At 43.4% G+C, this 27431-nt stretch overlaps 1 protein-coding gene across 3 annotated transcripts in view; it reads left to right on the top strand.

The window, feature by feature from the left end:
- Positions 1-27431, top strand: part of MYO1C (myosin IC) — a 167093-nt gene that overhangs the window by 9039 nt on the left and 130623 nt on the right. Inside the window, exon 1 of one of the 3 annotated variants that reach the window (XM_088454791.1) lies at positions 8823-8960. The exons of 1 other annotated variant lie outside the window; for it this stretch is intronic. In XM_088454791.1, coding sequence (XP_088310917.1) covers positions 8823-8960 — 138 coding nt within the window. Of the gene's footprint in view, positions 1-8822; positions 8961-27431 lie in introns of those variants that run through there. One more of the 3 variants, XM_088454815.1, reaches the window with a different exon arrangement.

Raw genomic sequence — 27431 nt, 5'->3', positions numbered from 1 at the left:
GAATACTTTCTTGTGGAAAGCCAGTCTTGGTTTTGATTGTTTCATTACTAGCAAAACTGAGAATTAGTGGAAAACTCAGGAAATACTTTAGGTTGCTGTAATAACATACAAAGAACAGTAGAAAGAAGTTTCTGATCAGGGAATAAGGAACTTACAACATTTAAGTGTCCATTTTCCGTGCTATATACTGGAAAAAAACAACTTGACTTTTAAAAAAAATATCATGATGGTGACATTCAAATTGTCTTGTCCTAAGAGAAATCTGTGAAGAATAATAAATAGATGGAGAAAAGCCGGTGCCAGGAAATTTCAGTCAGGCAACATTGGACACACAAATTAAAAACATGGGTAGCTTAAAGGGCTAACATCTTGTATCAACACTTTAGGAACATTACAACATAAAAGCTTGTCTACTAGAAGTATATTTACAAAATGTTGATTTTAATCGATTTTCATCAATCTAAAATCGATAAAAATAGATCAAAATCTGTGAACATAGATGATGTGTTTCTGGGGCTAAATCACACATTTACTAACAGAATTTGTTATTCTTTTTTTTAAAGTATTAGTAGATTTGATATTTCGCCCCAGAAACACATTGATTTTTATCTATTTTCACAAATTTTAAACTGATCAAAATCAATTAAAATCGACATTTAGTAAATATACCCTCTAATCTTCAGTGACATGCAGTGAGGTCAATGGCTGGGGAGGCACACATAGAGATGGGTCTGAGTACTGGGATCCTGTCTCACCCCCTACTCACCGTAACTCTTTCCTCACTACACTAAGCTTCAGTGTCCATTAATTCTCATACCTGCATCACTGTGTCAATCATTTTTATATAAAATCTCAGGAGTATGACACGGGAGGCACTGCCTCCCCTGACTGCATGTCCCTGCTAATCTTTCATTCAACCCCCTATGCCCCCCCACCCCAGGCTAGTCTGACAGGCCAAAACGAGTGTGAAAACTATTCTTCTCTCTCTCTCACACACACACACTTATGTATAGGAAACGGCAAGCTTTGAGGGCTATGACAGTGTGAAATACATTTTAGATGCCTTTTAGCACTTCTGCCATCAGCTGAGACTACAATGTTAAATCACATAAAAAGAAAATTTTTTTTTTATATCATCAGTGTTATTTTTCTGCCGTGCTTCTTTTTTTTTATGGGGTCCCCACAAACTAGTCTATGTCACTTGGATGCCCAATGTTTTTTGCAGCCCCTATGTATCGCCTTCGCTTGACTCTTTCCTTACCTATATGCTGGTTTCTCTGAAGAAATTAAGCCTCCCTAGGCAAACAGTGAGTGGTTGTCTGTCTGTGGGACTTCTGTGCAGGGACTTGGTGGAGGTGGAACTAGTTCCACCTTCCATTATAGGTGAGAGAACTCAGGACCTGATTCAGACCCGTTCACTAGCAAGCGGCCGCTCGTTGCAGACGGTTAGCTAATGTGCGCATGCGTGTAGTTCGCAGTGCGCAAACTAGTACGAGTGATCGGAATGTGCTCGCTCGCCCTGCAAAGACAGCCCAGTGGAATGAGTGACAGGAGAGGCCATTTGTGGGTGGTAACAGGGGCAGGCCAGTAGTAAGGGGGTGTGGAGTTGCAGACGCAGGAGTGCCAGAGTGTTTTCACGCCGTTTCTGAGGCATGCATAATTAACAGGCAGCGTCATGTTACACGTCACCTGCTTGAATAATACACTGAAGTGCTTGGGGTATAATATAATAATACATGCAGTGCTTGGGGTAGGGTACAGTCAACCGCAAGCGCTGCGGTCAGACGTACGCTAGTGTGCGGCTAAAGACAAACTGGTGGGCGTCTGTAAACTCAAAGAGATCGCTCGCCAAGACATAGTGGGCGTGCTTATGCCTTGCCGTGTGAGTGGCTACCTTGACGTCACTTAGCTGAATTTCCATACGCTGGGAGCGAGCAGCCGCATCTAGCGAGCTGGTCTGTTTCAGGTCCTCAGTTGCAAACCGTTCCTGCTCACTTTAACCCCTGGATACTAGAATGTTAGTACTTTTTCTTGCAAGTTTAGCAAGAATTTCTTCCATAATGGTTTGCTTGAATTGCAATTGCTTTATAGCAGATATGTCTTTCAGGCAATATTAGATATTTTTTGTTCTATATTGTGCAAGTGATGCTGATGAACAGGTAATTAATTGTCCTTTCAGTATGATGGCGAGGGAGATTTTTATTTATTTTGTAGGTGTGTTTGACTTAAATAGGGACGGATGGAGGAAGAGTTAGCGAGCGTGGTGGTTTTGAGGTTGCTCTAGTGAGGCAATTTTACAAGATTATGTCATTATTAAGATAAAGGAAGAGGGGGGGGGTCATAGTTGGAAGTTCAAGACACCAATGTATTTATGAATTTGGTTGGAATTGCTCCATGAGGTACGTTTGTCATGCTTGATTAATGATGGGGGTAGAAAGGCTGGCTCTATTTACATCCGCATTTAGTCGTAATTTAGATTAGTTTTGGGTGCTTTTCCTATTATTACCTTGACTAGACCATGTAAATCTTTCCAGAATGGTGCTATTATGGTCAGCTCATCCAGATGTGGGACAGTGAGCCCCTCAGTCCACAAGGTCTCCAGCCTACGTTAGAGGTGTTTGAAATTAAAAAAAAAAGCATGTAAGCAAGATGGGCCCAGATGCCATCTGTAGAATATATTGTAGGAGCTCTATTTATTGTGCTCACATGATAGATATTGGGCCTCAGTTACAGTGAACACAATTATAAATTTGCATTCTTACCTGTTTGAGTTGCACATATATCATAATAGACAGTGGAGCTGATTTTGAGATGGAACAATCTCTGTGCAGCACCACTCTGACTTGTGGGCGTGCCATGGGCGCGCATCTAAAGCTCCGATACTAATGATGACAGTGGCGGCTAGCTTAAAATCAATGGGATTCTCACATTAACATAAGGTAATAAATTGAAAAATGTATTACCTCTAATTTAGTAGTAAACTTATACAGGTAGTCTATTCAGAGAGAGATATTTGGGCCACTATGCACTAACCTCTATATTGGCTCAATGCAGGGCACTTGATGGCTTAGACCTGAGATGCCGGATAGCTGGTGTTTTGGTTTGGTGTGCAATGATTCACTAGCCAAAATCTAAAGTATAGTGTTAACAAACCATTCAAGTTTGTTTCAACCAATATGATCTTATGTATTAGTCTCTGGTGGGTTTTACAGTTTTAAGCCACGTATCCACTTGCAGACGGTGGAACGACAGTACGATTGTAATCGTTCAGTCGTTCCTCATACCCTGTAATGCCTACACTGAACGATGTCATTCAGTGTAGGCACCCTCCCTCATCCCTGAACATGGCCAATCTGTTATCGGCAGATTGACCGTCATGTTCAGGCAATGATTGATGTCAGAAACGACCAGCGGGAGCGCGCATCGCTGGTCGTTTGACATTAAACTGCCCGATTTATGCATGATTAATGAGCGATTGAACTATAACGATGTCATTATTGTTCAATCGCTCATTTATATCTGCAAGTGGATACGCGGCTTAAGACTACAACTTGAAGCTTGAGATCACTCTGCTATAGACATAGAAACCATTGATCTGGAGGAGTTCAAGTCCTTGTTCAGAAGTCCTGATGGAGTGGTTTCTGTTAATACTAAGGAAAATCCTGATTCACAGTAATTATCTCTCACCAGAGTTTGGTGGGTTCCAAATCTTGATCTATTAAAAATTAGCTTCTGCATAGGGAATGGCAGTAACATCTCTGGCAGTTATCTTTGTTTGAAAATATTGAAATTACACAGATATGTCTCATGGGGGTTGCACTAGTAGCTGTGGACCTGGGGTGGGGACAATCATACATCAGGATTTTACTCTGGTATCTGGAGCAATTTCTTTGGCGAGGCCCAAGTATGCTGGAAGCGCATTTGTTTTGATAGATTCATGAGTGTTTTTATATGAACATTATATCTCCTTGAGCGGTTCTCTAAGGGCTCTTTAAATACCTCAAATTCTAACTGAAGTTCAATGATTTCTTGCTCAGATGCTTCTTGGTATTTGCGTAGGTCATCTGTTTGTGCTCTAGTGCGTCAGTCCAAGTGCTTAATGCTATACTTTCAGATTTGAATCATTCAATGGTTGCACGAACTTCATTCTGAATTGAAATCTTGAGTTGTTTCACAAGGTCAGAGATTGAGCAGTTGGGGGACTGGACTGTGACAATGTAAATTTATATACAGTAGAAAGATTGTGAGATTGTGAGACTATGGCTTTCACAACATGTTGGCAGCTGCGATAGCTGTGATATGGTAATGCAGCATGAGGTGTCATGCCCCCTCCATGCATTACTTATCCGAGCTGCGTCAAAGGACACAGCATGGGATAATCTGTGATCACATCGGCCAACTGAGTGATCCATGAGGTCACGCAAGCCAGTCGCCGCAGAAACAACGAATAGGCCAGGAAATCTCTGTCTGGCAATGGAGATCCTGGCCTCTTCCCTCCTCCCCTAACGACAGCGACACGCCTCCGTTTTGGGAAACCGAGACAGTCACTGCCCCCTCCCCGCCCACAAATGTGAGCAGACTGTAAATCATATGTGCAGTACGGGTCCGGCGCCTGCGCAGATTCCCGACCGTCGGGAATCTGCGTTCAGCAGTGCACGCTGAATCTGGGCCTGAGTTTGCACGTTGGGTGGCATCTGCATTTGTGACTTGCAAAAGCATGCAAACATGTTAAAATAGAGCACATTCCATCCTGTGTTCATGTCTATCTGCATTTGTGTTGTGTCACAATTATTTATTATGGCTGTAGCTGTTTCCATTTCAATACGTTCAATCTACAAAAACAGCACTCAAAATAGTCCATTGAGCTCTATGGAAATACATTTTGTATATACCCTCCAGGGGTTAACACAAGTGATGTAACCAGTCTTGTGCGTTTTTCCCTATTTATGTCAATGGTCCATTATTTCCAATGATTCGTTAATTTCAATTATGTTGTGTGCTAAGATTAGAAATTCATTTGAGTGAATTGGCATTTCAAAATGGGCCTTAAGGCCCCTACACACTAGACGATATTTTGAACGACTTGGCCGATTCCGACACATCGTGTATGCACTATGCGCGCTCCCGCGGCATCGTTCGCCGCATCTTCAGATCTCTTATACATGCAGGTAGATCTGTCAATCTTGTTAACGATTCCCCTCAGATCGTGCAGTGTGTGTACGCTCTACTGATCGACCAGGCGATATGGTTACATTATATAGTTAACGATCTAACAGCCAAACAATGCAAGATATATTGTTTGGTCGTTTGTTAGATTGCACAGTATGTGTGCACTAGATCGTTTGCCAGGGGCTTCAGGGGAAATCGTTGACGACATCGCATCGTTTTCAAGTCGTCTAGTGTGTAGGGGCCTTTATGAACGAAGCTCGCACAGAAGTGTTACTTCGTTTCTCGTCCACATCAGTATGAATTTAATACTCTTTATATGTTCCCAAAACTTTCCTTGCTGCCAGCCAATCCACATTGTTGCTTGCACAGTTAATAATTTGTTATTGGCTGAACTGCTAATAGCTCCCTGGTCATTTCATGTCATTGTCATTCTGCAGTAGGCAGTGAGCTGAGAGGTTTGCATTGTTTTATCGGCTCAATCATATTAGCAACAGTCACACTTTACGGCAGCTTGAACTCGCACAAAAGTGCTCGCAGTCCCAAAGGGCTCCGAGCAGAATTGTGCAAATTCGAGCTCGGGGGAGCCGCAAGGGGTGCGAGTTCCGGTGCTGTTGCCGGCGTTTTGACGCCGTGGCAACAACAACTCGCACCTTTTGCGGACAATTAGATTGTCCCCTTTGTTATTTTTTTGTTTTTTTCTATTTTTCATGGACCACAATAAAATTTGCCATGGATTACAAAAATACATTCCACTGGAATACAAATCATGGACAGGATTTCTTGAATTCCAAATATAAAAATGTCCTGTATATTACAAGAAGAATTCCCATGGATTATAATAAGATACCTTGAAATACAAGAACATTTTCTTTAATTGAGAAATTGATGAACAGTTTGGAGAGATTTTATTTTAATAAAAGATTATTGCACAATTATGTCTGTTTTTTTGGGATGTAGTCAGGAAGCTGGCGGTCGAAATGCTGACCGCTGGCTTCCCGACAGTGAAAGCCCAGCATGGGACTAATGACAGGCATCTAAATACCGACGCCTATCATTAGCCCCACTCTGAAATCCTGATGCCCGGCATACCGAACGTAAGTAAGCCGGGCGGTGGGAGCTCATAGCCTCGTGGGGAGGGGGGGGGGGGGGGGGGGGAGGTTTGGAGGGTTAGGTTTAGGGACTCCCTGGGGGGACATAGGGTTAGGCATCCCTCCGGGAGGGTAAGGCTAGGGGAAGGGGAGGTTAGGGTTAGGCACCCCCCCGGGAAGGTTATGTTTAGGGTGCGGGGAGTGGGGGGTTAGGTTTAGGCACCCCTGGGGGGAGGTTAGAGTTAGGCACCAGGGGGGGAGATTAGGGTTAGGCACACCTGAGGGAGGGTTAGGGGGGGAGAGGGTTAGGGTACTTACTCACCTTAGTCGGAATCTTCATCTGCCGGCCTTCCGGCGTCAGGATTTCATCCGCCGGGCTTAGGTCCGGCGGTAATACATACCGATACCGTTTTATGCATATTTTATTACTATTTTAGAAAAATGTTCAGGATTTTAGGGGCACATGCATAACCTCACTGACCATCTCCAACTATTGTTTAATATATGCATATGCAATGCAATGACACATCTGAATTCTTTAAATTAGATTATTTTTCCTCTGTGTATATCTTTGCACATTATTGGCAGGTAAACATGAGCAGAACATTTATTGCATGTCGTACATACAGTATATATGGTCAGTTAGTATTTGTGGTAATCTTGTACAATGCACATTGGACCTTCATGTCTTTTGTTGTATGTATTGGCATTATTGGTCCATGTGGAATTTCATGGTATGCACAGAAGAACATGAACAAGGATCAAAACGAATAGATGAAAACACCAATATATTTGAAGCCTGGACTAGTGAAAATGAACACAAGCAAATGGAGCATAGGTGTTTACAAAAGATATGTGAAAAGTTGGAAAGACAGAGAAAGTTGATTATTTAAAAAAAAAAAAAAGGCAGGATAATGATAGATACAGGATACAAAGGGGTCGCTCCGAGAAGTCCCTTTGGAACGCCAACAATGGCATCCTTCATTTCCCCAAAATAGAGCTATTTTTGCCCCCAAATTATGCATTTTAGTTTGCGTTCCCATAGGAGTATTTATTAAGATGTGCAATTTAGTAACTACTGTATGTACTGAATTGATGTGTGTGGCATCAGGCATAATTGAATCAACCCCAAAGGTTTCAGCAAGGGGTCATTGTATTGCTGGGTAGACAGCACAGCACCAGTTTACCACAATGCCCACAACTGGAAATCATGTGCCCTAGTCAAAAACCCTCCCCAAAGATTCTGCTTAAAATTTTTTATTTTATTTCAAAATGAAAAGCAGACAACTATCCCTGTTTAGACATCGGGGAGGTGATGCAATAAGTGTATGCAGGGAAAAGGGACAGTCTGGTTGTGTCTGAACCTGAAACCCAGCCAGGGAAACAGGAGGAAGAGATTATCAAATAACACTGGGACACACAGAGGAATCAGCTTTAGAACACATGGTTCAATATTTCCGAATTAAAAGTATATTTACCCTCAATGTTGGTTGCAAGTCAAACTACACTTTTTTAATATATATATATGTACATACCATCATCCCTTTAAACCAGGACACTCATGGATTACACAGGTTATGTGGTTAATAAAACCAGGTGAAATCCAGGCTTGAAGTGAGACAGCCATAGAACCTGTGTAATTCATGAGTGTCCCGGTTTAAAGGGACAGTATGGTAAGTATATATATATATATATATATATATATTATATGTACATACACGGCTGGGACCCGCAACGTCACCTCCGCTGCATGTGCTATGTGCAATACCGGAGGTGTGCTGACTGGAGCTGCGGGCGGCGTGGCCATGGTGTACACAGGTGGAGGGATCATTATTGGTAAGTGTATATATTTTCACTGTGTTCCTGAAGAAGGGGAGCTCATCCCTGAAACGTTGACTGAGTAAATGAGTAAAGTTTCACATTTGTTTACACCAAACTTAGAGACTGAGTCCCGCCTTTCTTGGATTTGTATATACTGTATATACTTACATAATAGGAACGTTGTGTCTGTCTTTTCCAAGTTGGCTCAAAAACTACTGAACCGATTTTCATGAAAATGCATTGTTTTGTAATGGAAACTCCTAGAAATAACCTGCATTTTGTTTCATCTCGATCCGTCAAGTTAAAGCTGAGCCATAACAAAAACAAAAGAGCGAGGGAAGAGGTGCTTTCGGCCTTTGGTCACTTGGATAGGCTACATAGCATGTAGGTACACATGTATACAGTATAACACTGCAAAACAGACTGCTGGTAAAGAATAATGTAGTTATGAAATAGTTAGCAATGCCATTGAATACTCATAAGAATAAATGCAAAGTATGACGTCACCGTTCCCCCAGTCTGCAGCTGCAGCAGTAACTCTGTGTGTGATCATCATGCTGCAATGAATGTACTGTAGTCTGTACACAGCAGCAGCAGCCCCCTCCCTAGCACAGGCAGCTTCTTCTCCTCCCGGCTCCCAAGCTCTGTACCAGAGTCACCGCTCCATAATATCAGGGTCATGGTGGGAGGGACTAGCTTAGGACTCTGCCTCCTCCACTCTAGTGCACGCCCGAGCGAACGCGCATGCGCAGTCCGGAGAGGCCGGGCTGTCCCAGGGAAAAGAGTTTGGAACTCCCGGCGGAGCCGCCGCTGCACACTGACCCGCACTCAGGTGAGATGCCAGGGAACTGGGGGCGCAGTGGCCGGGTGTCGGGACCTATGGTGAGCAGTCACGTTTACAGCTGCGCAAAAGGCTGAGAGAGTGGATGAATGGGAGAGAGAGAGGGGGGACACCTGGGTGAGACTGAAAAGTCCTATAGAACACAATAGAACTCTGCAGTCACAGGTATTAGGACTTATTATCAAACAGCAGGGTTAGGCTGCCTAGTGGCTATTAATATCCTGATTGACGGTGTATTCATGTGAGACCTATATTCCCACTACTGCCATAGTGGGTGTATACATGCATAATGCAGCTTAATTGATCTTATTCCAGCGTGGTGTGAGGTGCCAGCTACACACACCTGCATGGCAGGTAATGGCAGAGAGAGTTACTGCAGTCTGCACAGTGCACACTAAGGGCAATATGTATCAAAGCTTGATGTGAAATATATATCACCAACCAATCAGCTCCAAACTATCATTTCTTAAACACAGCCTGCAAAATGTAAGTTAGAAGCTGATTGGTTATATATAGCTCATTTTATCTCACATCAAGCTTTGATACATATGCCCCTAATACTTCTGCTGTATATACATTACTATTTGCCAGATTTTTTTTTTTTTTTTTTTTGTATAATTATGAGTTGAATGATGACTAACAAATAGAAGTACTTACATAGGGGTGTGTTTCCTAAAGTCTATTATACACTACAGGTAAGCATATGGACCTGGAAATTGCAGGTTAAATCTTTTGTTACTAAACATGCATTCATTAATCCTTAAATATTAGGTGGTAATTAGCTCCATTATAACTTCTAATGAATATTGTAACATGATAATGCTGATAAAGCCGGTGGGCAGTGCAGATTGTCAATGCTTTTTTTTTTTTTGCATGGTTACTAAATGTTGCCCACTTCCTACACTGGCGCAGCGTTTGATAGTGGTATGCAGTCAGGCCTGTGTCGGCCCCGGCTGTTATTTTGATATCCAGAAATAGTCCTGCAGCTGTGCTTGTCCCCGGCTGTTCTGTTACAGAGGCTTTACTCAGCAAGTCATCTTTTTGATGCTTCCCACTGTGTTTGTGTCTTATGTCCTGTGTGATGGCATAGCTGTTGTGTATAATAGTGCACAATATGGGACAGGTTTAATTCACAAAAAAAGATGCAGAAATAACATTTGTGTGAACGTCATATGAGCGGAGAAATGCTGGCCATACACCTACACGACCAGCATAAGATCAGATTCATCATACGATTTCCCTACCGACTCTCCGGAGCTCCCTGGCAGTCCCAGCAGCATGTTTGTTGTTTTTCTTAGCACAGAATCTGTCGTAAGATCGATCCTGTGTCTCACAGGCTCATAAGGGAAACTGTCATTGAAATGACTTGAATTGCCGCACGATGGATCGCATGAACAAAATAAACGGCACGATCTGCACACGATACGATGGACAAGATGTGCTGCACATCTGATCATAAGATCCGATTATAGGAGCTGCGGGATTGCGCATCGGATCTTATCTTACTAAAATAATACACGATTTTCACAAGATCCATCTTATGACCCGTCGAAAATCAGGCAATCGGCCCGAAATCGTGTAGGTTTATGGGCACCTAAAGACTTTTCTGATCAAAAAATCCATCTTCCCCATTAATTCTCTTTTCAGGTTGTAAAGAAAAGGTTAGGAAAACCTTTGTAATGAACTGTAGATGATATTCTGGTGTTTAGTGAATAGAGAGAGAGAGAAATTTGGACATGCGTATTTGCTAGATCAGAGCAGCTTGTCCCATGACCTTGGCGGTGCTGGTGGTAGAAATTAGAATGATTCTGTCATGTGACAGGTGTATGTAAAACCGCCATTTGGGGTAGCATTTTGTAGTTAGAAAAATTAAGATTAAAAACCCTGATGTAGATACTTACCCATAAATGTTTTCAGGACTTTGTCTGATGCGTATCTTGTCCATTAAGTCATTGCAGGGCTAAATCATGCAAATTGTTGCTGTCTCAGTGCCATCTTCACATGACAGGGACATGAATATTCAACTTTTTTTAAGCAAATGACTTGGTTTTAAGTTGTACAATATTCACTTCAGTTTATCGTTACATAAAGTGTAATTGACTTGCTTAAATCAGGAAGCAGGTTTTGTAATCTGCTTATTTTATGCAGTCAGTCAAATCTATTTAATATAATTGTCTATGTTCTGCTTGTCATGCAAACTGATCATTAGCTATAACTAGTGTATTATTGGCGGCTGATGTTTGCTGCAAGGAAGTCCTAGTTGATGAGGCTCCTCATCTCGGGGCAATTATTTGTGTCGTCTGTTCCTTCAGATTTTATTATAAATGAATGGAATTGTTTGTGTTCTTGAAGCCTTGTATGTGGTCCCCAGTCACAGAACAGAGATGGGTGCAACTCAGCAACTATTTTACTGATTGAGCTGCAGCTGATTTGAAAAAATATATTGTGGGGACTAGTGTAACAAAAGTGGGTGTTGGTTCCCGTAGCAATCTGTCAGATCAGTGGTGGAAATAGAACTACTACCTGTAGGTGGGATCACCGCCAGGGCAACTCAACCCGGTCCCTCCTTATACACATCTCTGGTCGTCAGTGCATATGAAACCCTGCTTGAGGCTGTACTGATCGTCCGCCACAAATATGCTCAGGACACTGGAGCGGATCCTCTTATGAGCCTGCTGCAGGACGGGTGACCCTTCAGATGGTTTTGCACACCCTGCAGCAGATGGACATTTTTTAGTGTCCTCATTCAGCAGCTGCTGAGTAACTCCTTTACCAATGTTACACCCGGCACAACATTATTTATTTTTTAAGATTTATTAATATAGTGCACACATGTTCAGCAGCACTTTACAGAGAATATTAAGTCATTCACATCAGTACCTGCCCCAATGGGGTTTACAATCTATTATTCCCTAATTTGTTTTGTCAGAAGCCAATTAACCTACCATTATGTTTATGTATTATGGGGGAAAACCAGAGTACCTGGTGGAATCCCACACAAAGATGGGGAGAAAATACAAACCCCACACATATATGCCCTGGGTGGAAACTGGATCCAAGACCTCAGTGCGGTGAGGCCGCAAGGTAATCATTGCACTACTGTGCTGCCTATTGTTCCTTTTAAAACCTCAGTTTTTTTTTCTTGTATGCTAAAAACAGACATAAATGTTTGTAATGAAGTGTCTGCACTGTATAGCTTGCAATGGCGATGATTATTATTCTCTTACAACTTCTAGAATACCTGCTGAGTGGTCTCTGTCTCTTATTTCATCCAAAAAGGTTTCTTTTCATAACTAGCATGAGCAGGGCCGGATTAAAGTCTGTGGGGGCCCCTGGGCAACAAACATGTGGGGACACCTATTAAATATGGGGGTATTCGCAATGGGGACCCTATCGCTCATAAGCGGTACATTGACAAACAGTGATAAGCTAAGCTTAGTGCTGTTTGTTAAATACTGAAAGGAGGACACTTAGTGAGTGACATAACCCCTTTAGCACTGTCTCCCCAGAGAAATCAAACTTCAAGCACACAAGAAAAAAACACACAAAATATACCCACAGGAAAAAAACACACATATAGGTGCCCACATTAAATATTACTCACCAGTTACACAATCTTATCCACATTACACCGCACATAGTGCCCATGATTCACATTACACCACATAGTACTAGTGCCCCTTATTCATGTTATGACACACAGTAGTGCCCCTTTTACATAATACCCACAGTAGTGGTGCCCCTTAAACACAATACCCACAGTAGTGGTGTCCCTAATACACATAAAGCCCACAGTAGTATTTCTTCTTACACAATGTTCACAGCAGTAGAGCCCCTTATGCAATGCCCCCAGTAGTGATGCCCCTTATGCAGTGCCCCCAGTAGTGGGGCTTTACAATTGTGATCCTTGCTGAATCAGGCCCATAGCCCACAAATGCTACGAAGCTTTATTTATACACTGCAATTTAGATTTCAAGTACGACACACCCCTTCCAAGTCTAAGGGTGGGGACACATCAGACTATATGTCGTCCAATCCCGAAGATTAGAACACCATATTGTACACGTCGTCTGATGTACACACTACTACGTGCACCCGCCCGCCGAAATCGGGATCGTCCCATATGCTTGTTAGTGCAGTCTGAAAATTACCATACACAGGCTGATAGTGACCACCTTCCCTCTGGATTTGTATTATGCCTGCTAATGATCTGTCTGATTTTAATCAGTTGCCAAACTTAGCAGTTGTTGGATAGTTGTATCAATGGAGCAGTTTTAACCTATGAATCTGTTATCTTCCTCAGATAGGGTTGGGTGTGTGTGTGTGTGTGTGTGTATGTGTGTGTGTATGTATATATGTATGTATATATATATATATATATATATATATATATATATATTCTCAATTGTTTCTACCCCCCTCTTCGAGCTATTCAATTGTTGCTCCTGTCGGGCTCGCTCAGCTGCCGGCGCTGGCATTTCAGCTCGCACCTGGTGGGGCGTGCGAGTTGAAATGGGCGAAGTGACCCGTTTGGCACTTTTCGCGATTGCGCTCAACACTGGTCGGGAGTAGGTGTTTTATACTGCTAAACCTGACCTCTATGGGCGCGATCAGCGGCATCAGTTGAATAGCACCCCGCGATCTCCTTTCACTTTAGACGGGAGATCGGGCCCTCTAAAACAATTTAATACCTCCCTTAGAGCCTCATTTATCAACGAGTTTATCACTCAAAACTAGTGATAAATATCGCTTTTTATGATAAATGGTGCTCAGCCAATCAGCTCCCAACTGTCAACTGTTAAAAAAATGACAGTTGGGAGCTGATTGGCTGGAGCACCATTTATCATAAAAAGTGATATTTATCACTAGTTTTGAGTGATAAACTCGTTGATAAATTAGGCTAATAGTATGGTCTTTAGTATTCACTTAAGTTTTGTAAAAAGGAGACCAACAATTAGCCTGCTGCTGTCATTTACTGTCTCCAAGTGTGATGGTTTGCAGATTGTCCTGAAAATTATTTTAAAACTCCAGTTTTTTTTAAAAAAAAGATATATTCCTAAAAGCTAACTAGATACTGTAAAGCCGGGTACACATTAAACGATATGTCGTCCAAACCGGCAGATTGAACGACATATAGTCCATATCGGGCAGTGTGTATCGGCTATTTTGCTGACAATGCGCGCTCCCGTGTGTTGTTAGCAATCTCGCATGCAGGTCCGACGGGTGATACCATCAGTGGAGACCATACTGCCAAATGCAGCATGGCCCCCGTCGTCCCATTTGCCGTTGCCGGGACCCCACCAGGTGTGTGCCCAGCATACATTTTTGTATTGTGTTGATTGAGCATTGTTTGGGGTATGTTCGTCTGCCAGATATTTTCAGTATTCACTCTGTGCTATAGTGTCAGCAAAAATATCTTGCAGATGGAAGCAATGAAAGTGCATTCTAGTCATGTGTTATGGTGAACTTGACACCACCAAATTCTCAAACTTTCACTCTATGTAATCTGTCCTATTGATCGTGGCTCTCTTCCAGGAAATGTGGCTACTCCACCTAGATCCTTCCTACCTGGGCAGTGAGTCATTATCCTCAGCAAACTTCCTTGAAAATACAATTAAAACATGTGGAAAGTCAGTCATGTACTGAGTGACAGATGTCGGTACTCTACTGGAGAACACTGTACTTTGTGTCTCGATTGGATAAATCATTGCTCTCTATTAACACCTGATTGGTACATGGGCATAAGTTAGATTTCAGGTGAGAGCGATGATGGTAAAACGCATTGGATCTTGTGTTTTTTTTTTACATTTTTTAAATATGCTACCAAATGTGTGCTGTCCTTTCGTATAGGAGCATCTGCACGTTAGGTGTAGGGAATTGTGCTCACAAATGTTGCAGCACACCACTATGAAAGCACTGGATAAGTAGGTTACACTGGTGTGGTAGCAAAATTATTTAGTTTTACAAGTTGTGTTATTTTTGTAATTTAATATTTATTTTTCCTTTCCGAGTAGCTGAGTACACTTTTATAGTGAATATGGGGCATATGTTTTAAAAATCGTTGAAGTGCCATGTTTTTATTTTTCAGTGTACATCTCAGCGGGAATAATAAAAATGTTGTTACACGGTTATCGATCAAATATTGCATGCGCACAGTGGGCCTGATTCAGACCCGGTCGCAAGCGCTGAGTGCTCGCAACCGGGTCGATGGTGGCCCAGAGCGCATGCGCACGACGGAGCCGGCTCTGTCGTGCGCATGTACGAGACCCAGATAGCGACGGGCAATCTGTCGCTCCGAGTCTTGTACCAAAGGGGGCGTGCTGTTGATGTTGAGTGACAGCACGCCCCCTTTGGTGGGCGGGCCGGGGGAGTGGCTGCCCAAACGGAGGCTTTCCCATGTGAACGCCTCCGTCTGGGGCCAGCCCCACTGACATCACAAGTGAGATTTCGGCTCAGTTTGAATCACACAAGGGTCTCGTCGCAAGCCCGATGGTCTTGACCATCGCGACCATCTTCCTGGCCGCTCGCTATAGCTGTGGGTGGTCACCCACAGGTATGCGAGCGGCCAGGAGGCCGTTAAAAAAAAAATAAAAAAAAAATAGCCCTGCCCTGATTCAAAGCGAGCGCTCTGTCAGAGCGAGCGGCTCTGAATCAGGGCCAGTGTTCGTTTCTAAAATCCTCTCTGGCGAGAATACCTCCATGGCATTAAGCTGTTTACGCCATCTTCTTTTTGCTTTTCAGAGTTTGGTACATAATGGTGACTGAGGTCTGCAGTGTTACTGTAGTTCAGGGGTCTTCAACCTTTGGTCCTTCAGCTGCTGTGAAACTACACATCCCAGCATGCCCTGCCACCGTTTTGATATAACAGCATGCTAAAACTGTGGCAGGGCATCCTGGGATCTGTAGTTCCTCAGCAGCTGGAGTGCCAAAGGTTGAAGGCCCATGCTGTAGTTAGTCTTTTGCAGAAGATTTCTGTGAAATCTCCTGCTTTAGGCTGTTACTTCATTGCGGTGATTTTATGAAATATGGCTTGATAAATAAACCCCATTAGGGTCAATTCAATTCGGCGCCCAGTTAAGTCTGACTAAAGATGCTTAAGTCTGAGAATGCCGGTTAACGTGACTAAAGCTGGATGTTAGTCACGCTAACCGGCATTCTCCGACTAAAGTGCCATCCGCGAGGCTGTTAACACCGCGCTGAGTCGGCAAACAGCCTTGCGGTCGCCACAAGTCTGATATCTGTTCGCACACTCAGGAGGGCGTGAGAATAAATCCTTTAGTCTGACTAACAGCGTGTTGAATTGAATAGCTCCGGGAACTCCTTCCCGACGCTATCAACAGTGCGGAATTGAATCGCCCCCTATATCTGTTTCATTTCTAAAAGTTCTATGTAACAGAACGAAATGCAGAGAATAAGTCTAATTATGTCATCAGGATGTGGTGTCTGGTCCTTTTCACACCGGATTCATTTAAACAAAATCCCTGAGTTCCTAGAATGCCATATGAACAGTTACACAAACACATGAGGTGGCGGAGAGAGGTTTGTTTGATGGGGGAAGAGTCTGAGGTTGATGCATACCAAAGTTCATCCATTCAACTGACACTAAGGGAAAGAATGTGCATTTATTCAGTGCATAATGAGCTGCTGATGGAGCTGAAAGTGACACTGCTCCTGCTGGTACTGATTACTGTGCACTGCGTTTCGCTCACCTGATTGGATGCAGCGCTGTCATTGGATATAGTGAAAGTCATTCAAATTCTGTCACTTTGCATATGTCAGGGATCACCACAAGCCAAATACGTTCCTTTTTTTTTTTTTCCCCTGATCATCTTGTGTAGCACATCCTCGTTTGTTTTATACAACCTGATTCTGCATTTTTTTGTGTCTTTAATTAAATGCATTGAAATTGTGCTTACAGCCTTGTTAGACTTTTAATTCAGTATTGTATGCACAGACAATGTAATAAACAAAATTCTATAATAATAATGCAAATATATTCAGAAAGTTAAGGTGAAAATTGAAACACTCTGTTTTTCTAGTGGCTTATTCCAGGATTTGTCTTACTTCATAAATCGAAGAATATATGAAAGAAACATTTTTTTTATAGTGTAGTACAGAGTTATCCAAACTCTGCCAATACAGTCCAGGTTTAAAGGATATTCATTTTTGAGCCCAGATGGTTAAATCAAATAAGGGGGGCAATTCAATTGAATGCAATGTGAATAGCATCAGGCATGAGTTCCCAGGGCTATCCAATTTTCCCCCTTACGCTTGGCACTTTGGGAGAAGCTGAGTGTTTAGGCGCACTAACCAACATTTTCCGATTTAAGTGCTTTTAGCGCCGCGCTAAGCTGAAAAACTCCATAGCGGCCGGCACTATAGTCGGATTCCTGCTCAAACCCTTTGGAGGGTGCGAGCAGAAAGCCTGTGGTCGGACTTAAGTGCGGTTGACTGCATAGCTGCGGGAACCCCTTCCCGGCGCAATTCACATCGCGCTCAATTGAATTGCTCCCAAGGTGCTAATTAAGTCACCTGTGCTCAAGCATGAATATCTTTAAAACCTGCACTGTAACGGACTATGGCCCTCATTCAGACCCACTCGCGAGCGGCTGTCCGCTCGCAAGTGGGTCGATGGTCCGCACTGCGCATGCGCACGACGGAGGGAGCTCCGTCGTGCGCATGCGCGAGACCCGACGAGCGAAGGACTTTCCTTCGCTCGGAGTGTCTCATCAAAGGGGGTGTGCTGTCGATGTTGACTGACAGCACGCCCCCTTTGGTGGGCGTGCCTGCCAGACGGAGGCGTTCCCAAGGGAACGCCTACCGTCTGAAGCCGGCCCCACAGACATCACTAGTGATGTCAGTGGGAATGATTTTGGCTCTGATAGAGCCAAAATCACTCCTGGCCTTGCGGTTGAAACACTCAACCGCAGGCTTTTGCTCGCAGTTTCGATTTTCGCGATGGTCAAGACCATCGCGACCATCATCCTGCACGCTCGTATATGCTGTGGGTGGTGACCCACAGCTATACGAGCGTCCAGGAGGACGCTCCATATTAATGGAGGTGGGCCCTGATTCAGAGCGAGCGGCTCTGAATCAGGGCCTATGTATGTATTTGTGTATGTATGTATATACAAAAAAGTAGAAAAATCTGCACACTCAAACTTGACACAATGGTAGGGTGCATGACCATAAAGAATTAAATATAGCAGCAGTCCAGTAACAGACGATCAGCACACCATCTTGAATGCAAAAAAATCTTTATAAAATGCAGGGCATGTATCCCACAATCAGTTCCACAAGAGTATTGATGCGCAAAATCCGCATCAAGTGCATTCTCAAAAAGGAAAAATGATTTTCCATATCATCATTAAGGCACATAGTACTTATCACTCCATGTGAAGATAAGGGTGAGCAGCCCAATGCCCGACAGCCGTTTCGGTGCACACAGGCACCTTCTTTCTGGGGCAGCGAGTTCAACAACAAGCCATCTCTGCTTAATATACTAACCTGTTTACTCCCACAATCATCCCCCAAACATGCGCTCACCTGTGTAATGCCGCCAGCCACATGGAACCTCAATCCAGGCTGCATCGTGTCGCCGGAAGTGACGCACTCTAGGACTTCCTCTAAGTTGAAGCACAAGCTATAGCCTGCGTAACCAAGCAACCTCAGCCTGATAAACGGGCAACAACGCGTACACTCCGAAACCAGTGTTATTCATATTCAACACCCTTTATGGCACTTCACACTCCTATCTAAACTGGAACGTTATAGGCTAATCATCAGATTGAAGCAAAAGAGATTGTGTTCCACAAGTAATAGTAAATAATGGGGAATAACCTTTTATGTTGCAGGTTTTCCCCTATAGTAGTCTGCTTACAATATATTTTCTTGTTGGTAGAACATATATGAATGTATACAGACACTCAGCATATAGGTTCCCTTTCCGCTGGTCTCAATGGGTATGCATATAAAAATACATAAAGAAAAATATTATGCATTTCCGTTATAAATTAAAAAGGTATTTTTTAATGTTACAGAATGTACAGAATTACCCAGATATAAAGTTTAAAAATGCGCTACAAATCTAAACCATCTACAAGTATGTGCAGTGTATAACAAGCAAGGAATACTCTCATATAAAAACAAACAAGCATTGATATATTACATTAAGTATATTACTTTTAAGTAATTGAATGCCAACAAGGGAGGTTTGTTAGTTAGATCCGAAACACTTGTCTGGTATAAATAAGACTGGTGGTCAATCTACAATTGGGTCAAGTCTGACCCCCATCTTTCTGCTGCCTGAGGTAACAATGGAAACTTTATCCCTCACCTTTACACAAAGGTGCTATTGGCTCATTACACCTAAAGCTGGGTACACATTAGACCACAGGTTCTCAAACTCGGTCCTCAGGACCCCACACAGTGCATGTTTTCCAGGTCTCTTCACAGAATCAAAAGTTAAATAATTATAACCACCTGTGGATCTCTTAAAATGTATCAGAGAGTAATGAATACACCTGTGCACCTGCTGGGTGACCTGAAAAACGTGACCTGTGGGTGGTCCTGAGGACCAAGTTTGAGAACCACTGCATTAGACCATTTCTGATTTGTCAAAGCTGTTAACGTTTGTGTCATGTTCCTTTAGCTGCAGGTATCCAGGCACCATGTGGAAGGTAAATTGCATGGAGCTACCTGGTGTAACTAAGGCAGCAGATGCTCTAGGCTGAACATTGTGTGCTCTGCTTGTGACAAAGCCTGTTTTGTCATTTATTTTCCATTTTCCTTTATTATACTTGTTTGTTATGCATTATTTATAAACCACCTATATATTTTGCTATTAGTCCACATTGTATTCACAAATATGGTGTTTAGTTATTAATTTGTACCAAACTTATTCAAGCAGTAAAATATGTGAGTTGTTCTAGCTTATTGTCTGATAGGCTTTACCAGAGAGTTTATTTGCACCGTTAGCAGACCGCCAAGGGTTCTGTGATTGTTGTTCTGCTTTATATGTGTATGAGTGCTATTCTGCTTTTACCTGTGTATGAGTACTTAATATAGTGCATAAAAGAAGTACTTACCATGTAACATGCTTGCATTTTACCATATTGTTTTGGAGGTCACTGGTGTGCCATAAACTTAGTACTAGTTGATTATGGTGTTGGAAATGTGTGTGCAGGTCTTGATATTGCAGAGTTATGTAGGCACACACCAGCGGATGACTCAAACTCTAAACAGCCCATTTACTTAACCAGTGACGTTGGATTATTGATTGATAATAGGTACAGCCATACACACTGTTACATGCACCCTGGTGCTGGAGCCAAGCTAGAGAGAAACAGGGTTCTATACCACTCACCAGCTGGTGAGTGTATGCTGGTTACAGGTAGTGGTGCAGGATGCTGGAATAGTGTCAGTAGCCGATAATAACCTGGTCTCTCCTATAGGAGCTAGGTAGGAGACTTCGGTCTCCCACCAGGGCGCACTCACAGTAAAAATGGCTGCAGTCACATGTGCAGTAGCACATCAGGTTGGAGGTCGGACCTCCCTGCAGACTCTGGGTACTAGTACCTAGCATGTATGCACACCGAGGAGACAGTGCAGGAGGGGGGTATGTCGATGTTGTTGAACATAAAGGGGGGGTAATTCAATTCCTTTATTGGGCTCCTTAACTAATGGGCGCCCGACCAATTCAATTGTTGCTCCATTCGGGCGCCCATGCCGCGTGTCCGCTCCTGGCAGCACCAAGTTTAGCCACACAAAGCAGCTAAACCCGTCTAAACTACTGCTTTTGGACTTCTCACACATTTCTGCTCGCCACCTCAGGAGGCGACGAGCAGAAATGTGTCCACACACGGCTATTACGCGTGTCCGAACGGAGCTACAATTGAATTGCTCCATTGGGTGCCCATTAGTTAAGGGACCCAATAAAAGAATTGAATCGCCCCCAAAGATTTACTGCTTGAGGGATATAGCATCCAAAGCAATCCTGAGTTGGTGGAGCTATCAAAAGCTGCTAATGTCATTCACTGATACTGTGCAAAAGATGTTAGAACAGTAAATGTGAATGTTCGAAATATATCATGTTTTCTTATATAGCCACTAAAATAGATATTCGTTTGTACTAAAGTGAACACTAATTAGCACCTATGTTTGAAACTAAATACATTGCTATAAACATAGTGGATAGTACGTTGCCATAATGTACCCCTGGGGTAAGCAACCTGCGGTACCTCAGCTGCTATGAATTACTCTTCCCAGCATGTCCTGCCACAGTTGTGCTATTAGTGCATGCTAAAACTGAGGCATGGCATGCTGGAATGCGTAGTCCCACAGCAGATGGAGTACCACAGGCTGCCTCCACGTGGTGTACCCAATGTCATGCCGGACTACTTTGTTTATCTCAATGCAGCAACTGAATAGAACTGGAGTGCAGACTAATATTCTCCTTTATGGAATTGGACTGGATGGATTGAGCCCTACTCTGTGAATGTATTAGGTAACTTAAGGTGCCTATCCAATAGGCGACCTGAAAGTCTGAACGTCTAGCGTTCAGACCTTCAGGTCGCCGAGGTGCGGGCACCGCACTGAACGGCATTCAGTGCAGGAGTCCGACCTCCTATTCCTGCAAATGCCGAACCTGACGAGCGTAGTCAGGTTGACGGGCATGTTCAGTAGACAGTCGGGGACGGCAAGGACCCAGCGTGCACGCGCATTGCTGTTCCTTGCCGGCTATCCATTACCCAACTTTGTGAACAATTCGACCAAAACCTCCTGGTTTTGGTTGGATTGTTCACAAAGTCGGGTAATGGATAGGCCCCTTTATGCATTCAGTGATATAACATACAGCAACCTCAGTGTGGATTAGCTCCAGCCATGGCCACAAATAAACCTGTAGTGCACATGCTTGAATGCTATGTCCCCTAAACTATAACTTTTTCTGCTGTACTGAGGGCCTGATTCAGACCCGCTCGCAAACGCTATGCGCTTGCGAGTGGGTCGATGTTTGACCACTGCGCATGCGCACGCCAGAGCCGGCTCCGACGTGCACATGTGCGAGACCCGGCTAGCGACGGGCGTTCCGTCGCTCCAGGTCTCGCACCAAAAGGGGGCGGCTATCGATTTTGATCGACAGCTCGCACCATTTTGGAGACGTGGCGTGGGGTTGGCTTCACAAACGGAGGCGTTCCCTGCCGTTTGTGGGCGGCCCCACTGACATCACCAGTGATGTCAGTGGGAGAGCTTCCGGCTCTATTAGAGCCAGAAGCTCTCTGGGGCTTGCGGCCACGAGTCCCTACCCCAGGAGGCCGCTCCAAAAAACCCCAAAAAAACGCCTTGATTCAGAGCGAGCGCTCTTTTAGACCATCCGGCTCTGAATCAGGGCCTGAGTCCTCTGCACAAATTACCTAACACTTCTTCACACCAAGCTGGACGCAAGGCATTATGTAGAGGCCATAAAATATTATTCAGATGGAAGTGTTCCACTTTAACAAAAGGTACACCAATGTATTCTATGTAAAAGGAACACTATTAATTCAGATGTTACAATCACAATCTACATATACTGTATATTTTTACACATACAGGGCGGAATTCAATTGTTTTAGCGCACCCCATCACCCGTCTAAACTGACGGGAGTTTGCGGGGCGCTATTCAATTGATGCCGATTATCGTGCTGATTGCGCCCATAGAGCTTGGGGTTTAGCCGTGTAAAAGGACTACCCTCAACCAAAGTGCTGGGTGCGATCGGGAAAGTGCCGTTTGGCGCTCAAACGGGTCACTTTTCACCCATTTCAGCTTGCACCCCCCAGGGCCTCAATACGCCATGGAGTGCTATATGCCTGGCGTGAGCGCGCCGCCAGGTCCCATGCAACTCTGCTAGCATCAGGCATCTTTTTTTGCTGAAAAATGTGTCTTAAGTCGCATTGCATATGACTAGGGCACACCAGAAGACTGATATTAATTGATATGTGACACTTGTATATCTCTGTGCGACTGAGACTGAAAACGGAATTTAGTGTGGAAAAAGCTGTGGCCGCTACATCGTAGCACTTCTAATGCTGATTGAGAGACTCAATCAGTGACGTGCAGTGAGGCACTGGCTAGTATCAGAGCCAGATATACAGATACATATATGAACCCGAGGCTTCATGTGGGCATTATAGAAAGGTGCAGCAGTATATAGTGCTGGAAATGTGGTGTGTTTTGATCAGGGATGTGTGGAAAAGATAGACAGGGGAGGCAGTGCCTCACCTGCCATACACTTTTTACTCCAGATTTTGACTATAAAAAATTATTAGAATACAAAATAGATATTTTATAATATAAGAAACAAAAATGTAAAGAAAATAATTTTTTAAGTAAAAACTGTGGCGTATAGCTAAAGCTGGGTACACACCTAAAGATTTTCTCTCCAACCAGCCAACTAGTTGATTGGTTGGATTGAAAATCTGGTAACGTATGGGAGTAAATGATGATCAGCAATTTGCTCCTAAATGCCAGAAAACAGATGAAAATTGCCGTTCAGACAAGTTTTTTTTTTTTTTTTTCCGGCATTTGGGAGCAAATTGCTGATTGTCATTTGCTTTCATACCTTACCAGATTTTCATTCCAACCAACTAGTTGGATGGTTGGACAGAAAAGTTTTAGGTGTGTACCCAGCCTAAGTATGGCCAGAAAGGCTTTGCCTCACCTGACTTCACATCGCACACAGATATACAAGTGTCACATATCAAGTTAGTCAGCACAGTCTCCTGGTGCTTCCTCGTCACATCGCATTGTGACTTGTACGTATTTTTGGCAAATAAGACTCCTGGCGCTAGCAGTTTCACAGGACCAAGCTCGCCATGAGGGGCTGTTTAGTCCAACTGCAGCAAAGACGAGTGAGGACTCATCTGTATTTGGTATCCGGCTAGTGGGGGGAAAATGAAAACGTAATGTCGTTATTTTTTTAGTACATAGGATGCTTTGAAATGTGATAAGAATTTTAATATTTTTTTTCAAAGGATGAAGCAAGCCTTAGACTATTACAACACCTGCCAGTGAAGTGCCAAGTGCCCGCATGGCTAGCTTGCACAGACACTTTTAATATGATTTGATTGGGCGGCTGACGACTACTGTATTCAATACCTTTGTGTTGGCATTAATGGATATCTAATGTGTGATACAAACCCGGTCGCAGTGAAGTCAGTAGTTACTTGTGAATTTATCTGTTGCGTTCATGTGAGTTTAAATTCAGCCAACAAGAAAAGCTGCCCTATGTGTATGCAAGGGAATGGGACTGAAATACAGAAGGCTCAGCGGTTCAAATCCCGAAAGAGGAAGGCCGACAGTAGGAGATCCCAACGCCCGGTGTTAAGTATCCTAACCCTTCCCTCTCCCCCCCCCCCCCCAACCCTAAACCTCCGTTGGGGGTGCCTAACCTCCTCCCCTAGTGCCTAACTCTAACCCTATGGGGGGGGGGTGTGCCTAACCTCCGCCCGTTGGTCCCTGACCCTAACCTTCCCCGGGTAGGTGCCTAACCCTAAGTCCCCCCGGTAGTCCCTAAACCTAAACCCCCCCCCCCATTCCTGGTCTAAGTTTATATTTACCCGTCACGCGACGATCGCGATGGCGGGGTCGGTCTTCCGGCGTCGGGATTAAGATAGGCGTCGGTATTTCGATGCCTATCTTAAGTTCCGTGTTGGGCAGGTAGTGTTGGGATTTAGACGGGCGGCATTGCGTCCGTCGATCTGTTAACTACACGCCGTATGCAAGAAGTGTACTTTAAGACGATCAATGTATATAACTGAAGTTAAGCAGGGATGTATAATTTCACAACATGCTTGATCTTGTAATTGGCATTATCAACACTGTACTCAATTGGTAGTTTGGAGTTCTAGATTGGAATGAGTAGGTTTTATGAAGTGTGCTGCTTATTTTTAATTATCTGAACATATGAGGCTTCCTCAAGCTATCCTGATTTTCCATGGATTTGGCTTGGTAGAGGTGCCTATACAGTATGTGAAGTGTGACCACTAATTGCACAGGCACAGATCAGAGGTGCATTGAGGCTCTATGTCAGGTTCATGAGGTGAGTCTTGTGTGGTATACAGTACATACTCAAGGCTATGACGAGTCTCAGGAATCTGAGAGCCTCAGAAGCCGATTTGTCACTCTGGCAGTCAGCAAGCTCCACTCCTCATATAACCTAGGAATGTGACCGCATTATATGTATTTCATTCCACTCTCCTACATAATTTGTCTGCTGTAACGTATACCCTTCTGAATTATTTATAAGTTATAACTGAATATATTGCTGTCAAAAATCCATGTCCATATGGTAGATCTTCTGAAGACAGGTAATCCATTTTATTTTTTGGCCTATCCTTGCCATGTACACACATGGTAGAAGCTGCGAATCGGACATTTTCCACTTATCTGTAAGTGTAGTGAGGGAGAGATTACAAAGTGTCAGATACGTATGGGTGACTGGCACCTCATGAATGCCTCCTTTTGTCTCTAGCTTGCAGCGAGTCTTGTTGCTGGTACATTGTGGTGTGTTGTTTTTTTTTTTCCCCTCTTGACTTGTTGGCGTTCCCCAGGCTGGAATTTGCATTACGTTATCTCACACCCAGGCTCTTTCTGAGAGCTATACGCTACCAGTGTGTCAGGAATGCTTGCAATGCCAAGAGTTCTCTCTGCAGCGTGTCTGTGATTAGCACCCTGGTGGTATTTTAGGAGGAGGCTCCCCTGTGAACAGATGGATTACTTCTTTAAGAAAGCATTTTTTTCTATCAAAAATATTCAGGGAGTGGAAGTTTCCTAACTCTTGGGCAACTTTAGCTCATCTCTGCCCTTCCCCATTTTAGTGGAATTTCTGATGTTAAATTAAGGGCACAGACTATCGTACAGATTTTTGGATTTGACACTTCTTCCTAAGGGACTACAGCTGATTTATTGGTAAAATAAAACCTCTGCTGCCAGTGCTGGATGATGCCACATTGCTTTCACGTCTTAAACACTACAGATGTTAATGGACACACACTAAACTTTGGCCGTTAAAATTAACTATTTGTTGCAAGCTTCTAAATTCATTTGTATATGTCTTTCTGCTGTTCCTTTGCACTCACAGGGCTGCAATTTGTGGCTTGTTGAGCACTTGCCCTGTCCTCTATATTTTCATAATGACTGCATTAGTTACCAAAGCCTAAATGTAATGGCCTATGACTGGTGCTGACATGATTACAGTACTATAGCCGCTAGATTTAAAGCAAACTTGCCAACTCTCCATGATTGTCAGGGAGACTCACTGAATTGGTAGCAATCTCCCTGATTGCACCTTACCCCTATTATGTAACTGTTATATACTTGATGGCAAAAAAACAAATCGGTTATATAAATTCAAATAATCAGTGCCATTTCCCTGCATTGGTTATAAGGCACGATAATCCCTATGGCCACATGCATTTTTACGTAAGGTTTCTCGTGGCCACTTATAAAATACAATACTGAAGATTATCAGTGTGTTTTCATTAACATGTAGATTTTACTAACTGCTTTAGGGCTCTTTTACATTTGGATATAAATCAATTTTATGTCGCACCTCTCAGATCTAGCAGTACACTTGCTACATAGGTGTTTCTTTCACAATCTTCGCGAAATGCGTTTTCAAAAGTAGGCAAGTATGATTTACAGTGACAATTTGTTTAATGACTCGGGCCTCATTTACTAACGAGTTATATCACCAATATCATCAAAACAAGTGATAAACTTCACTGTGTATGATAAAAGGTGCTCCAGCCAATCAGCTCCCAACTGTCAACTGTTAGAAAAATAACAGTTGGGAGCTGATTGGCTGGAGCACCATTTATCATACATAGTGACATTTATCACTCGTTTTGGTGATAAAACTTGTTAATAAATGGGGGCCTAGTTGTTTTTACCTTAACTAATTCCCGCTTTAAATTAAGCAGCTATATTGCTGGAATCGCTTAAGGGCCAGTAAATCAGGTGCCTATTACATGTTGGTCCATATCTTTGTTGTTTGCATAGTTTTATAGCGCTCTGCAGCACTGTAAAGAAGGAAAGAGCAGGCATTTATATATCAGGGCCAAAAAATAGAGACAATGTAAATGAGTGTTTCCACTAGGCTGTTTTAGCGGAGTACCACACTCTGCCCAATTTTAAATAGGAAAAATGCGCCTTGCTCTGTGCCTTCCCCACCCTCGGGTGAGAAAAATTGCGGTGAACAATCTCCGCCAGGTGAAAAGATGTCATGTGCATGCCCACGGCATCTATGCACTGTGAGGGGAGAGCTTGGGGGAAGCCCAGCACCTCCGAAAGTGCTGGGCATGCCCCCAAGTGTGACGAATTTGGAGCATGTCACAAGGACACATCCCTCCCCAGTCAGCCTTTTCCGGAGTGCACCCTGCCCGCAGTCTAGCAGGGAAACTATAAATGTAGACCTGAAAGCACAGGGTTGGGAGGGTCCTGCTCGTGTGAGAAAACATTCTTCTTAGAATAT

The sequence above is a fragment of the Taudactylus pleione genome, unplaced genomic scaffold (genome assembly GCF_031769625.1).
Source record: "Taudactylus pleione unplaced genomic scaffold, aTauple2 ptg000040l, whole genome shotgun sequence".
NCBI classification, from domain to species: domain Eukaryota; kingdom Metazoa; phylum Chordata; class Amphibia; order Anura; family Myobatrachidae; genus Taudactylus; species Taudactylus pleione.
Note: the sequence above shows the minus strand (reverse complement) of the source record. Positions and strands in the feature narration are given on the sequence as shown.